Source organism: Pan paniscus, chromosome 10 (assembly GCF_029289425.2).
Source record: "Pan paniscus chromosome 10, NHGRI_mPanPan1-v2.0_pri, whole genome shotgun sequence".
NCBI lineage: Eukaryota > Metazoa > Chordata > Mammalia > Primates > Hominidae > Pan > Pan paniscus.
The window spans coordinates 125,056,597-125,071,797 of record NC_073259.2 but is presented as its reverse complement, the minus strand read 5'-3'; the positions used below and the strand labels follow the sequence as shown (position 1 = coordinate 125,071,797).

The 15,201-nt window shown below is 44.5% G+C and overlaps 1 protein-coding gene across 3 annotated transcripts in view; it reads right to left on the bottom strand.

Annotated features, from left to right (window-relative positions):
• The window catches only part of FBXW8 (F-box and WD repeat domain containing 8), a 121,293-nt gene that overhangs the window by 21,634 nt on the left and 84,458 nt on the right, over nucleotides 1–15,201 (bottom strand). For all 3 annotated transcript variants that reach the window (XM_003832416.5, XM_003832417.4, XM_055096230.1), the window contains one exon: nucleotides 221–348. In XM_003832416.5, the coding sequence (XP_003832464.2) occupies nucleotides 221–348 (128 nt within the window). The remainder of the gene's footprint in view (nucleotides 1–220; nucleotides 349–15,201) is intronic.

Here is a 15,201-nt window from a genome sequence, read left to right as displayed (position 1 = left end):
AACCTTCCCGTGGTGCTTCAGAAATGAAGCAGAGACATAGCTACATCCAACTATTACCTAATACAGGACTTTGTTCTCTGAGTCTAGAGTGTTTATGGGATCGGGGCTGAACTCAGGTGGGCAGAGCTGTTGAGAACCGGGCAGTGTGAGCAGCGCAGTGGGGGCCGGGCCTTGGCAGAAGCCATGGGGCTGCAAGGCAATGCCCTTCCAACTCACGTACCTCCCGTCCATGTTGCCACTGACCATGAGGTTGGGAGGGCTGTCGCTGAGGTTGACACACGTGAAGTCACGGAGAACGTTACCCAGCTTCAAGAGGCGGCGTCCTGCTTCCAGGCTATACACCAGGATCTGAGAGAGGAAGAGAAATGTGTGGGCCCACAATTCCACACACCAGGCCAACATCAAATACTTTCATTTCACCATCGTGGAGGGCATGATCCTTATCACTCAGCTCCCGTGAAGATGTTCTGCCGCTTAATTTCCTGATCTTTTTCAGGTTACTGATAGTATAGGGACATGGCTATTAAGAGTGCCAAAAAGAAATGCAAAGGAAGAGAGAAGGAAATCCAGCGAATTCCTCAAGCCAAGGTGCACACTCAGGCCACAACGAAAACGCAGGGAAATCAGGTATTCTAATTTCTTAACAAAGAGAAAGCCGTCTGGAAACCATGGGGCCACTGACTGCTTCTGATTTGGAATGAATGGGAAAGCTCGCAAAGCATCAGGAAGCTTGCAGATGAGCCAGCATGAGTTCTCATCTGAATTTACGTCACAGGCGGGAAAAGAAAGAATAGTACAAGGACCAGGAAGATGAAGCTTGCATAGCCACTGGATGCTTCCTTCGGACTGAACTATAAACCAAAACACAAACTCACTCCCAAACACTTTTCTCTTCACTCTCTGCTTGCTAATGTTAGGATGCTGTGTTCCATAGGGTATGAAAGTAAATAAGAAGGTACCCCTGATTTCCAGACAATGCACTGTTATATTAGAACACCTCTGTGTCTTCTCTCCAGCAGGGGGAAATTTACGTTTTTTGCTTAAAAAGTATTAATTCAATTCAACTTAATTCAAAGAACATTAAATGCTTCCTATGTGTCAGTCACTGTCGTAGGTGCTGAGGACAGAGTCCTTGCCTCAAATTTACATTCAGAAGGCTCCTCATTAACACACACACAAACATACCAAGTTCTGAGCATACTTTCTATCCTGGAGATCATGTGGTTGACATTTTTAAATTAATGAACTCAGAAGTTTTTGGTTTTTTAAGGGGGTGGGGGAACAGGGTCTTGCTCTGTCATCCAGGCTGGAGTGCAGTGGCAACATCATAGCTCACTGTAGCCTCAAACTCCTGGGCTCAGGCAATTCTCCCACTCAGCCTCCCGAGTAGCTGGGGCTATGTGTGTGTAACACCACAGCCTGCTGATGATATCTTTCTTTCTTTTTGAAAAAATTTTTTAAGTAGAGAAGGGGTCTCACTATGTTGCCCAGCCTGGTCTCAAACTTTTGAGCTCAAGTGATCCCCCTGCCTTGGCCTCCCAAAGTGCTGGGATTACAGGCCTGAGCCACTGCACCCAGCCAAAGGTTTTTGTTTTTGTTTTTGAGACTGAGTCTCACTCTATCCCCCAGGCTGGAGTGCAGTGGCGCGATCTTGGCTCACTGCAAGCTCCGCCTCCCGGGTTCAAGCGATTCTCCTGCCTCAGCCTCCTGAGTAGGTGGGACTACAGGCGCCCGCCACCACACCTGGCTAATTTTGGCCAGGCTGGTCTCGATCTCCTGACCGCAAGTGATCCTCACCTCAGCCTCCCAAAATGCTGAGATTACAGGCATGAGCCAGCACGCCTGGCCTCAGCCAAAGGTTTTAATAGTAATATTTTGTAGAAAGATTTCTCCTCTCAGCACACACGAGAGTGATGTGCGTTTCTTCTTGTCAGCCTATACATTTATCACTTACCACGATACAGATTTTTACTTTAGTATTGAGAAGTTAATAATAAATTAAATATTCTCTACCTTGAAAATAATCAATCCTGTCAACACACATTTCTAACAAGTGAATCTTTCTTTGGAAGTTTCTAATGGTCAAAACAACACTATAATATTAACTATTGCTAACAGCATCTGGAAGGAAGAAGGACAATTTCAAAATTTAAAATGCCCTCTTAATCCATAAAGACTACAGAGAACAATTGCAGTTGAAAAGAAAAATTTCTGACGCAGAACATTTCAACAATTTTAAAATATCAAGAGTAAATTTATTCTTCCAAGTAAGTATATAGAAATAACCAAATCTCTTATCTTCAGAGAATAACCTAAAAATTATATAAAATCGGCACCTGGAGGGAGAAAATAAAAAGAGCAACCTCACATTCTATTATAAAACTAGTATTCTGCATCCACTTTCGAGTGGTCTCTTGTTTTTAAAATACTCCAACTTCTGCAGCAGGAAGGTAAGGCCTTTAAGTCGGTAGAATGTTGATGGTAAATCTAAGAACTGAAATCTGATACTGAGTAGGTCCATGTGTCTTTATGTCTTCCAGTTGTTCTTTTTTGACAAGTGGATAAATTATTTCTTAGTGATATAGTGAGATGTAATCCCTTTCCAAAAAGACTCTCTGCAAATTCATCATAAAGACATCTAAGTTAGTAGTCCAGAGCAGTATTTTCTAAAATGTTTAATAATTCAACGAATCAGAACTATCTGAAGAGTACCTTTACCATGACGTTTAGTTAAAGACTACAGAGATTAGAAAACACATTACCCATCTCAAAGGCAGTTCTTTCCATGTTACAAGTCCCTTAACGACCTTTACCATTTCTCCCTCCCTCCCACGCACTCTCTCTCTTTTAATAAGGTTGAGCAAATGGGACTTCATTTTATCTGATTGCCATAGACTAGTGAGATTAATTATTCATGCTCACACTCTCCCTCTTGTTAAGACCATGCATTAGACTAATTTTTCTCTTTATTGCCCTAGTTGGGTGAGTCTCAACCCATGGCCACTTGACTCATTCTCAGAGGTGTACAGATATGCTGGAAAAACCTACCCCAGCTCAAATCCCGGAGAAAATATTCTGCACTAATGCAGCTGCCAAAGATGATGTTGAGGATGGTTCCTTTTAAGTACCAGGTATATATTAGAGAAGCACTTGAACAGTAATTACAGAGCAAATTTTTGCAGGCAATAGATGTTTCTGTAAGAATTAGCTAAAACAGCTAAACCATGTTGAGGCTGGTTGTGTGTTTTACAATGGTGACTATAGGAAATGCATGACACAGAGAAGAATTTTTCCTCCTCTTTGGCTTCCAGGTAGACCTAGAAGGCAATGGGGGAAAAGCAAGCACTATCTTTAAAAAGAACTCTAGCAGAAAGTTCTCTATTCATCTGTTTTTTTTTTTCTTAGAGATCTTAAAGTATTTCCATAAATCCTGGTCTTAGAATCTTAACTTGCAATTTTGTCAATGATTCTGATGTATCTGAAATCTATTTCTAAAAATCTTTTTCTGATTTCAAATATGATGCATCTTACAACAAATTCTAACATAATAGAATTCTATAAAGGAAGTGGTAGCCCTCTGTATATTCATCTCTCACAAATCACCACTTTTAACAGTTTGATATATATACTTTGACTTTTCTTCTGCACATCTGCCTCTGTGTGTATACACATTTTTTTCCTAAATGGGATTATTTCACAACTCCTTTTCCCTACGTGTCAATACCTATAGATAGATCTTGTTCTTTTTAATGGTTGTGTAGAATTTCTCTGTGGATACACAATTCCATATGGATTGTTTATAATTTTTAGATAAAATACATAATGCTGTGATTCATTCAAGAGCTGGCCAACAGATATTTATCAATCATCTTCTAGGCACTGGAATGAACGTGCAGGGACGCTGGGTGACGTGCAGAAGTCCCAGCCTGCTGCCAGCTGACAGAGCCCACCTCTTCTCCAGCTGGGGCCTGATCGCCAGCTGTCCTGCTCCTCCATAGATGGGGCCTGCCTCTCTGAGGAGACCCACCGATCATCTTCTAGCCATGTCCTGGCAGCTGGTGTCCTAAGCAGCAGGGGCGGCGGTCCAGAGTCAGGAAGGAGACACCAGCTACAGGCCCAACAACTGGGAGGCATCAGCCACCGCCGTGGGCAGGCGGGCCCCGCAGCATCCAGGTGTGGCCTGGACTGGCTTTCCAGGCAAACTGTGAAGGAAAGAGCTGAGAGATGGCTCTTGTCCCTGTGGGGGTGGGAGGCAGGGTGAGCTCAAGGCAGACCAACTTCTTCCTTCACCCAGTAAGAAATGGATTAACACTGCAAGCTCTTCCTAAATTGGGGGCTATCACCCTCATAATTAATCATGAACCACTTGCATACTGAAATCACTGTGAAAAGATGATAGAGCCTTACCCTCTCAGAATTTTGGTCCTATACTGATGAATGAGGAAAGGAACTCTGTGTTTTAATTTTACCAAAATACTGAGTCTTCATACTCAAATACCTGCTACAGGCATTAAACCACCACCAGGCATTAAGCCACCCCAGCAGCTGGCTCAGCTCCCCAGAAGCCCAGCACTGTCTGTCCAGAGAGCTCAGGAGGAGTCAGAAGGCTTCCTTACAAGACAATAGCATTTTAAAAGCTTTTTCAATTGAAGATGATTTGTTGGCCACCATTTAAAAAAGGGCAGTGGCAAAGAGAGCCAAAGGTTAGGAGGTGCTGTGCTGGGCTGAGCGGAGTATAAGAGAAGAGGCACGAGAGGAAGATGTGACTACACTTCCTGAAGATGATACCATCTACCCACTTTCTTTTCTGATCCCTAGTAACCTGCCTCACATATGTGGCTCTTGGCTCTTCTGAACAGGGAAGTTGTGATCAGAAGCCAGATGCTGGGCAGTGAGGCAGTTAAACTGCCTGCTCTCTTCTTTTCCGTCCACTCCAGCTGCCTTTGTGCTCTCTTCTCCATGATGTCCTCGGCACATAGTGCCCGTTCCCCTGGTCAGTGCTGACAGTCCTTGCTGTCTGCACGCATCACGTGGTGTTTCGACAAGGTCACCCTGACCTGTGTCTTATCTTCTTCCGGCTCTTCCCCAGATCTGTGGTTCTCAGATACTGGAGGGGAGGAGGCGGTGACTCCAGCAGGTCAGGGGAGGCTCTGCAGCACTATTACCAAGCACCACACCGCATCACACTATACGTTGTAACACTCTCCTAGGCTTCAACTCTAAGGTTCCTAACTCTAAGATTCCTGGGGACAGAGATCCTATCATTCATTCATTCATGTGGCAATTATTAAAGGGCAGTACATGCCAGGTACAGTGTCAGTTACACATTCCCGCATCTCACTAAGTGCCTGCATTTGTGTTTGGAGGCTCACTGATTGGTACACGATGCCAGGCAAATCCAGAGCTTCCTATAGTCTCAGACCCCAAAGATATTCAGATGTTGCTTTTAGTGCTTTAACACCTTCCTCCACTCCTGGATCTTGCTGCTGGTATGTACAAAGGAACTGCTCCATCCTACCCAAAATAGAAGATGGTTCCACAGAGATCTCTTCATACTATCCAGATGCCAGAGTGCCCCAACTACATCCAGTCTGACAGTCCCACCTCTGACAACATGGCAGACAAGAATGTCTGGAAAACCTTGCCATTTACAAACAGTGACCATGCTGGATAAGACTCAGCCTATCATCAAACAGTCCTTCAGACATTCTGTTTAATAAGCAATCAGAGAAATTCACAGGAGCCCAAAATGGAGAGAGCATGAAACCCAGATGAAGAGAGCACGAAACCCAGGAAGGTAAGAGAGCATTCAAGTCAGGGGCTAGTTTGGGCCCTCCCTCCAGTGTCAGGAGCCTGGAGAGCTGGGGAAACAGGAGACCAAGCATCTGCCCAGCATGAAGTAGAACCTACAGTTGGGTCCCTGCAGGGCTACATACATTCAGTAAAAAGCAAGCAAGATGGGGAAAGTATCTATTGGTGCAGAGAGCTTACCCAGAAACGTGTCTGCCTCAGGTTCAGTTCGGGGTGGAAAACAGTCTGAAGTCACATGTCTGCCCCCACACAAGTTCTGGGTTTGAGTTTACACCACCTGCAAGGCTAAAAGAATCCAAGCCTAATAAAGTATTTTCGGGTTGGTAACATACCTCCTAGTACCTTGGCAGAATCTTCTCAGGAGGGAAACAATTTCAACTCAGGCCCCTTTAAGAAACCTACAAATCAAGATCAACTGAGTATTAGCTCACAATTAAAAAAATCCAAATACAGCAAGAAGTGATTTATCATATGTGAGACAGAAAAACAAGGAGAATTAGACTTCCAGGCAAGATCAAATAAAGAATACAAAATAAGCATGCTGAAAATGTTTACAGATAAAAGAGGGAGAGGATAAAAAGTAGGAAATCAGATTAAGCAGATTTGAAAAATAAAGCAGAGAATTTCTAGAAATTAAAAAGTCAATGGATGAGATAAGCAAGAAATAAGAAGTCCGAGAGAGAAACTGTGGACTGGAATACCGAGTTGAGGAATTAGGCGGAATGTAACAGACAGAGAGATGGGAAATCTGAATGGGCAGTGAGCAGCACGGAGGAGGGGAGAAGCTGCCTTCATGCACACCTCCCCTGAGCTCCACGCAGAGCATCGCGATACATTTCCAGTAAGATAAGGGCCGAGAATTCTCTACAACTGAAAGGAGGGACACACAAGAAATCCCAGACAGTATAAAAATAAATAAATAAATCCCAGACATACAAAGAGACATTGGCATGAAACCACAGAAAATTAAAGACAAGGAGAAGATCTTAAAAGCAGTCAAAAGGACAGAAAGTCCTAAAAGAGAATGACAGACTGACAGCCAACTCGTCAGTAGTGTCAGTGGAAGGCAAAACCAGTCATATCCTCAAAGGCTGAGCGAAAATAACTGTCAAGCTAGAACTGTAAAAGACTAGCAAAACTACCTTTCAAGGATAAGGATGAAATGAAGGTGCTGTAAGAAAGAAACACAGAAAACACTTGTGACCAAGTCCTTATGAAAGAAACTTCTAAAGAATGCACTTTTGGGAGACAGAAAATCATTCCAGAAAAAAGGTCTGAGGTGCTGGAAGAAATAGTCAACAAAGATTCAAGTAATGAGCATAAAAGAATCCAGATGCTGTCTGCAAAAACAACAATGCTGATTTGGGGGTTAAATACATAGGATAATCTGTACCTAGTCTTTATTCCAACCAGTCAAATGCCATGAATCAGGAAAAAGTACCATAACCATGGAAGATGCCAGATGCCCAGGGTGCGCCCCCCGCACTGTCTGGAAGGAACAGAAGCTCCTTTGGATACCTGTGCAGTGTTTGGCACATAGGAGGGGCTCAGTATACAGTTGATGAAAGAATGAGCAGATGAATATACACCGTACATGTCTGCGTGTATCTACCCCTTACAGGCGACTGCTATGCTGGCCTTACAGTAAAGACAGGCTTCACGCATACAAATGAACACACAAAGTCGATTTGCTGTCCACCAACTGCAATGTATACAGCTGTTTGCTAAGTGCCAGGTACACTTTTATTCAGTACAGATCTTCACGTACAAGACTAGTGATGCTCCTTTTTAAAAAACAAAAGATACAAAAGAAAAAGTCCTATATATCTTCATGGTAGAATTTACTCACGTAAACGACCCACATTGCTATTCTGACCCAACAAAAGTAAGATCCACAGAAACGTGGAATTGAACTACAAAAATGCAAGGTGTGCATATCAACGTTCATGCACAAAGCTAGGTGAACAGTCTCTATAAATTCACAGATGAGCTAAGACTTTAAAAAAACAGGGATGAGAAAGATAGACAACTGGGGAGAGGGGGAGCCAGTGACGAAAGAGTAAATCATACACAAAACAGCCAATAAAAAAATAAAAAAGCAGTTAATATACATGAATAATGGATGTCTGATTTAAAAGCAGTTTACTCCGATATGATGTAATTTTTGACAATCAGCCAGAGAGACTATTTTGTAAGTCCTTGCCAGAGATAAGTCATAGCGTGAGGCTTGGTAACACGGCCGTATCTGTGAACATGTGGAAAATGACTTTCACCACCATCCCAAAGGTGACTTTCTGTTGGCAAACAGAAGCTTGCCTTTCAGGTGCACTTCGCAGCAGCAACCAGCAAGATGCAAATCTTGAAGAAATGGATCCCTGACCCCCTCAACGTTCCCTGCAACATGGCACCCCTTAACAGTCTCCATGACATGCTTCTGGCACCGTCCATGCTCAAATTCAGCACAAAGGGAGAAGCAGCCTGAGCCGCTTTCATGTTTAAGTTTTAATTGGAGTGACAAGCCCACGAGGCCAAGATATTTCAGGGATGGGACGGTGTTGCTGAGCGTCGCCAGGCGCTGGGTAGGCAAGGCCTGTGTGCGCTCCCCACCACCACGTGCCAATGCACCTGCAACCCCCGCTGTTCCAGGACTGGACTCTTCCCGGGCAGGCAGTGCCAACTGCTGCGGGCTGTGCCAAACATGGGGGCTTTGTGATGTGGGCAGATGTCTACAAAGGACCGGAGTGAGGCCAAACCAACACCTATTGTGACCTAAGCCTGAAAGGAACCCACAGAGCAAGAGTACACTCGGGTACAAATCCAGGCAAAAACCATCCAAACCGGCCAATCTCTCTCTCTCAGCACGTCCGTAGGTGCTGGGAATAATAAAGGAAGGCCAGGCCTACTTTGTGGAGTGAGCAGAATACGGCTCTCTCTTTGCTTTGGGATCATTTTTGTCTCAGTGCTGGTGTAAGGGTAAGAAATGTGATCATGAAGACCTGGTTAATGCTCACATAACACAAACAGGGAATATTCATGTCAGAGCAGTGAGTCCAGCGAAGAGATGATAACCATCGTGCAAATGTATGACTGGGAGCTGAAAATCCTTACACCCTCCTTCATGCTCCCAACAGGCCTCATCCCCACAGAGAGCATGGGCAGTGTCAAAATGCCAGGAACACTGACACACGGAAAGAATCACCAAGAGAAGGTTATAATATCTATCTTACGGAGTGAAAACTGAGGCTGCAAACTATGAAGTGAACTCTTTAAAATTAAAGGCAACTTGCATACTATTTTGAAAATGAAAAGGTTACCATGAGATGCTCATAATGTACAATATCTGTATGCCAACAGGACTTAGTGAACATTGCACATGAAATTCAGTATATTACACTAGCTTGGTTATCGATTTTCTTTTGACTAGCCTGGCAACTTCTAGTTTGGCCCAAAGTTAGACTGGACAAAAGCTTCTAGAAGAGGGCAGGCAGGCAGCTAAAATCAGATCACTGAAACAAATAGCCCCAGGGGGAGACTGGGAAGCCACAGTGAATAATCAGGGCCTGTGGTGGAGGGCAGCAGGTCCACCCAAGGGCTCCCCCCAGCTCTCTAAGGCATAACGGCCTCTACTCACTCTACATGGTGCATGAGGTATTGGCAGAGATATGTGCTTAGCAGCATTTTGCACATAAACAAACACTACACATATGAGCTCTTCGTAATACCCAGGACATGCCTTTCACACAAATTCCTTCGGAATATCCTTCCATTTGAATCTCACAACCACCAAGAGGGGGAGAAGACAAATACTACTGCCTACATTTTGTGCATCAAGAAACTGAGGCTTAAATAATTTTAAGCAGCTTGCCCCAAATTACATGGGCAACAAAAGGAGCTGAGGTGGCACTAGGTGGAGCCCAGCTCGTGTCATTCCTACGCCACTTTGTGACCATATCACAATGTCTTTCCTGTCCTACCAAAATAGTTATTAATAACAGCTAATATTTATAATATTCTCTTACATGCAAAACACTGCTATGATGCGTTATCTCACCTGACCTCCACAGTGCTGTAAGGTAGGTACCATGATTTTACTCCCTTTACACAGGAGAATATGGGGCCCTAAGGAGCTCAAACCTCTTGCCCAGTTAGGAAGTTTTGGCACCAGGATTCAAACCTGGGTGGGTGGTATCAAAGCTCATGCTCTTTAAACCTCTACCCCAGGGTGCTCAAAGTGTGGTCCCAGGACTAGCAGCCTCCGCTGCACTGGGCACTTGTTAGACATGCAAATTCTCAGGCCCCACCCTCGACCCACTGAGTCAGAAGCTCTGGGGGTGGGGCCAGTGCTCAGTGTTTTCATCAGGTCTCCTGTAGATTCTGATGCATGCTGGCATGTGAGAACCCCTGTGCTCTACCTATACTGCCTTTCAGGCTAAAGAAGAACTTCAGCCATGACAGTGGTAAGTATTACTCAGCTATCAATGCTTACTTCCTGCTTCCAAATTGCTGCCAATCTGGGGAGGCAATAGTGCTGGGCGGTGCCGGTATGAAAATATGAGATGCAGGCTGGGTGCGGTGGCTCACGCCTGTAATCCCAGCACTTTGGGAGGTCGAGGTGGGCGGATCATGAGGTCAGGAGATCGAGACCATCCTGGCTAACACGGTGAAACCACGTCTCTACTAAAAATACAAAAAGCCAGGCGTGGTGGCGGGCGCCTGTAGTCCCAGCTACTCGGGAGGCTGAGGCAGGAGAATGGCGTGAACCCGGGAGGCGGAGCTTGCAGTGAGCAGAGATCGCGCCACTGCGCTCCAGCCTGGGAGACAGCGAGACTCCATCTCAAAAAAAAAAAAAAAAAAAAATGAGATGCAGACCCTGTGTTCTGTACAAGCTCAGGGCCAGAGCTCTGATGCTCAATGAGAGGCAGACAGTTTGTAAGGCTGCTTCTGTTAAGTAGGACTGTTTTTCAAAAGGACATGGCAAGACAGGAGAGGAAGAGGGGATGCTAGTGCCAGTCCCCGGTCAGGAATGAATGTGGCACATTGAGGATGGCGCTGGCCTGGCTGGAGCAGGGGGCTCATTCTGGAAGCACAGGACTAGAGAGCTGGGAGCTAAGATGGGGCCCGACTCCCCACAGTCTAGAAGGCCAGGCTGAAGATGGGCACCGGGGCCTTACCCATGCTCCTCGCCATGCAGCCAGTGCTCTGAGAAAACCTGAAGTGGACCGTGAGGAGGGGCACTGACAGGTGGACAGGTGCCACAAGAGTATAAAGGTGGGGGAAGGGCAGGGGCGAACCAGGAAGGGGAAATGCGCTCGGGGAGGGATTATTTTCATGTCATTTTCAACATACTTTTAAAACTTGTGATCATGAGATCACAGTAAGAGTTCAAACCCAAGGAAACAGCAGAGTGCAAAGAAGCCACCCGGGCCAGATGGCCTAACCCTGCAAAGACCCAAAGAAGTCTGGATGAGGAATTCAGTTTGAGGCCAGTCGGTCATCCCACGTCCCTGGCACAGTTCTCCTGCAGCCGAGGCAAGCTAAGGCTGGAAGCCAGGTCCAGCAGAGCAGCTCCCTGGACACAGCCCACTTCCTCATTTTAATGCACCTTCAGCCTCATGGCTCCTCCTGAGTCCCTTAGTTTGGGATGCGACCGCTCAGATGTGGGCTGAGCAGGAGTTTTCCTTTGCTCTCTACAAAGGGGATTTACCCTGTAAATTAATAACACATCGAGGGAATGCTTTAAAGAGTAACTTTGCGTCCATTAGAAGGATTCATCTGCAACTCAATAATTGATAAGTTAATTACAAACCCACTCTAACACAGTGCCCTATAGAAGACTGAAGTGCGGAGGAAATTAATAAATCATAGTCATCTATGTACTGAATAAAAAGTGAAAGTTCTCTACTTGGTAATATTTTGTGAGTCTAAACTGCGATGTGTATTTTGAAAATAGTAAAATGTTTTAAATATTCAGAAATTCAACTCACATAGGCCATTTGCTGAGTGCCCTCTTGCTCCTACTCTGCCCCAAACCAGCATCAGTCTCAACTGTCTGGACATGCAGGGGAAGCACACAGCCTCTTCTGCAGCACTAGTGTTTTCGTGTTTTCACCTCTGGGACAAAGGCAAACATTTCTAATAGGGCTCCCTTAGCTCCCCATGAACTGGAGAACGAGCTGATTTTTAACACTAACAATGCCTGGGCAGTATTTACTCCCAGGCTCATCTGGCACAAACAAACCAAAGCCATACCCATCTGTGAAGGTGAAATAAATGGAGTTAACGCTAAATTCATTCTCTTCCATGGTATAGGATGGTAAACCAGGAAGGTAATTCCACATAAATCATCAGGGAAGAAAAACCAGCCTCTAAATAACATTCTAAGCTTAATTTGAAAGCCAAAAGAGAAGAAAGGCAATGAACATGATATTCTTCAATCTAAATGGTTCTGTAAACTTAGAGTCTCAAGAAGACTGAATAATTCCTTTAAAAATTAGAAAATGGTACAGATGTTATTGGCATACAGGAACTAGGCAAGTGTGAATAAAGACAAAAGACATTTAAGACTTGGTGCCAGCCCTCTCCAATAAGGCTTTGCATCTTGAAGGGTTTCATATGAAGTGACAGCATTCACATTAGCTTATTGCATTAGTTCTGCATGGAAGCTAAATTGACCTGTCCCATTCTACCATAAATGCATTCTTTTAAAACAATTCTTGGGGGCCAGGCGCAGTGGCTCACACCTGTAATCCCAGCACTTTGGGAGGCTAAGGAAGGCAGATCACCTGAAGTCAGGAGTTCAAGACCAGCCTGGCCAACATGTAGTGAAACCCTGTCTCTACTAAAAAATATAAAAATCAGCTAGGCATGGTGGCGCATGCCTGTAGTCCCAGCTACTGGGGAAGCTGAGGCAGGAGAATTGCTTGAACCCGGGAGGCAGAGGTTGTAGTGAGCTGAGATGGCGCCACTGCACTCTGGCCTGGGTGATAGAATGAGATTCCGTCTCTCAAAAAAACAAAACAACAACAACAAAAACAATTCTTGGGAAAGTGAATCCTGTGAAGAAGCATGGGCCGCTATCCCTACAGGTATGGTTTCAGCAGGGCTCCTGCAGCAGCCCAGGGCTGCCGGTGCTCCTGCAGGCCTGAATATACCTGGTGCTGCTTCCAGCCGGTGGAACCCCCTTCCACAGGCCCTGCTGCCTCTGCTTGGACTGCTCTCTCCCAGGCTTTGCCTGATGAACTCCAACCTGACCCCAAAGCTGGGGGACAGGGGGTGAAGGAGGCACCTAACAAGTGCTGAGCACCAGCCACATACAAAGGACATTACCTTTCTCGGGTATTAGCTCCAGTATCCACATGGGGATGCCAAAGCAAGTGACTTGCCTAAGGTTTACCTGACTGCAGAACCCTTGCTCAGTCTCCAGTGGTGATGCAACTGCTATCTTGACTATAGCTGAAAGGAACTTTCCCCTATATTTACATTCTATAACTTTATCACTCCCTTCCAGGATCCCTAGAGATCCTAAAGATCATGGCTTCTGTAATAAGATGCAATATTCCAAACGACACTTTTCACAGAATAACCCATCAGTTGTACAGAGTATCAGAGATGGTCCAGTCCTCAAAGGCATCTAAGCCAGAGGTTTCTCGCTCTGTCTTGAGAAACTCTAGGGCTCTGTGGAGGTGCTACAGGGTTTTCACAAGTGAGAAGAACTGTATTTATTATTTATTATTAACCATATACTAACAATTATATCAACTATGGATACTATTTTAATATTAAACATGTACAAAATGCATTTGAATGTTCATTCCTCATTTATTTATCTACATGATTTTCTATCAGTCTGGAATTCACCAAGTTCATCATGAAGGTCTTGTTATGACCTCGTTTCCATCTCAACATGCCTCCTTTACATCGCCAAGTCGCTGTTAAGGACCACAAGGCTGTAATCCCTGAGGCAGATGTGATATTTGACTCATCTCTATGTTTCCAGTGCCAATCAGATATTGCACACGCAGCATGTGTTCAATAAGCATTCATTAACAATGACGGCAACCCTCACAACAACAGTGGACCCTTTGGGAGTCAGCATCACTCAACAGCCCAGAAAACTGGTCTCCACGAGTTATCTGTCTACACTTCTCCAGGAAGCAGATAAATATTAAAAACGTTAAAGGTTTAAGGTAAAAATGAAAATGAAATTAGACATTTACTTTGTGAACTTTGAATTTTTTTCATTTAAAATTTTTAAATGGAAAGTTCACAAAGCAAATATCTAATTTCATTTTCATCCTGCTTGTAAAATACCAAGTTTTTTTTTTGTTCTCTGGACTAGAATATGGAACAACAGGAAAGATGGATTTCCTGTTCGGGTGGAGGTATGGGAGAATGTGGCCACAATCTATGCGCACTGCATTTCTGATTCCAAAGGCTCTCCCAGACAGATATTTCAACTCGTGATGAGTGTGAGCAACCAATCCAGAGTCTCTTCACGTCCGTGTATGGGGAATAATTATCATAAGAGACGTTAGCAATGATTTTCCAGCGTGATGTAAGCTGAGGCAGCAGCGCCAAGCAAGCGTCCTTGTCACACGCATTCCAGCCTCCTGGATTACTTCACTCACAGCTCCCTGATTAGGATGCACGCCGTGTGCCGCTTAATACAATCTGCCATCAAATGCCAAGTACTTCAGACCTAAATTAGGAAATATGTCCAAATACATAGAATGATGCTAAGAGCCCTAAGTGGATCTCTCTCTTCCTTTATGAGGCCTGGGGCTCGTCATCAACCTAATGCTCTTAAACAAGGCAATTCGGTCTTCTAACCCTCCACCTCTGAGAGCAGAATTTAATTCAGGCAGCAAAAGAATTAATAAAGATTATATGGTATCATAAATATGTGTCCATGGATGAAAGTATTTTTGATAGATTTCAGGAACTATGAGACATAAAAGCAGATTTTAAAGGGCTGCTTGGGCACGAAGGCTACATTAACAGCGTTCACACTGACTTTTGCACCACAGCATGACAAGAGATGAGGCCAAAGGAATTACTTTTACCTTTGTTTTCTTTTACAATCATATACCACTTAGCAGTGACTACCTGTGAGGTCCTGTATGTCACTGAAGTCTGAGAACCCAAGAATGCAACATCAGAACCTAAGAATCCAATTTAAGAATTCATTTTTGTCCAAAAGTAAAAAACCATCAAGCAGCCCTTCTTCCTACATACAGCTTACAAGGCAAGACGTAGGAACTGAGGAAAAAAATACCAAACATTTCCTGCTCAATACTTTCTGCCAGCAATAGGCACAGCTGTTAGGAACTCTTGGGCGACACTTAGAGAAGAAGTGATAGAATAATGGATTCCTCGGCCCATTTCAGAAGC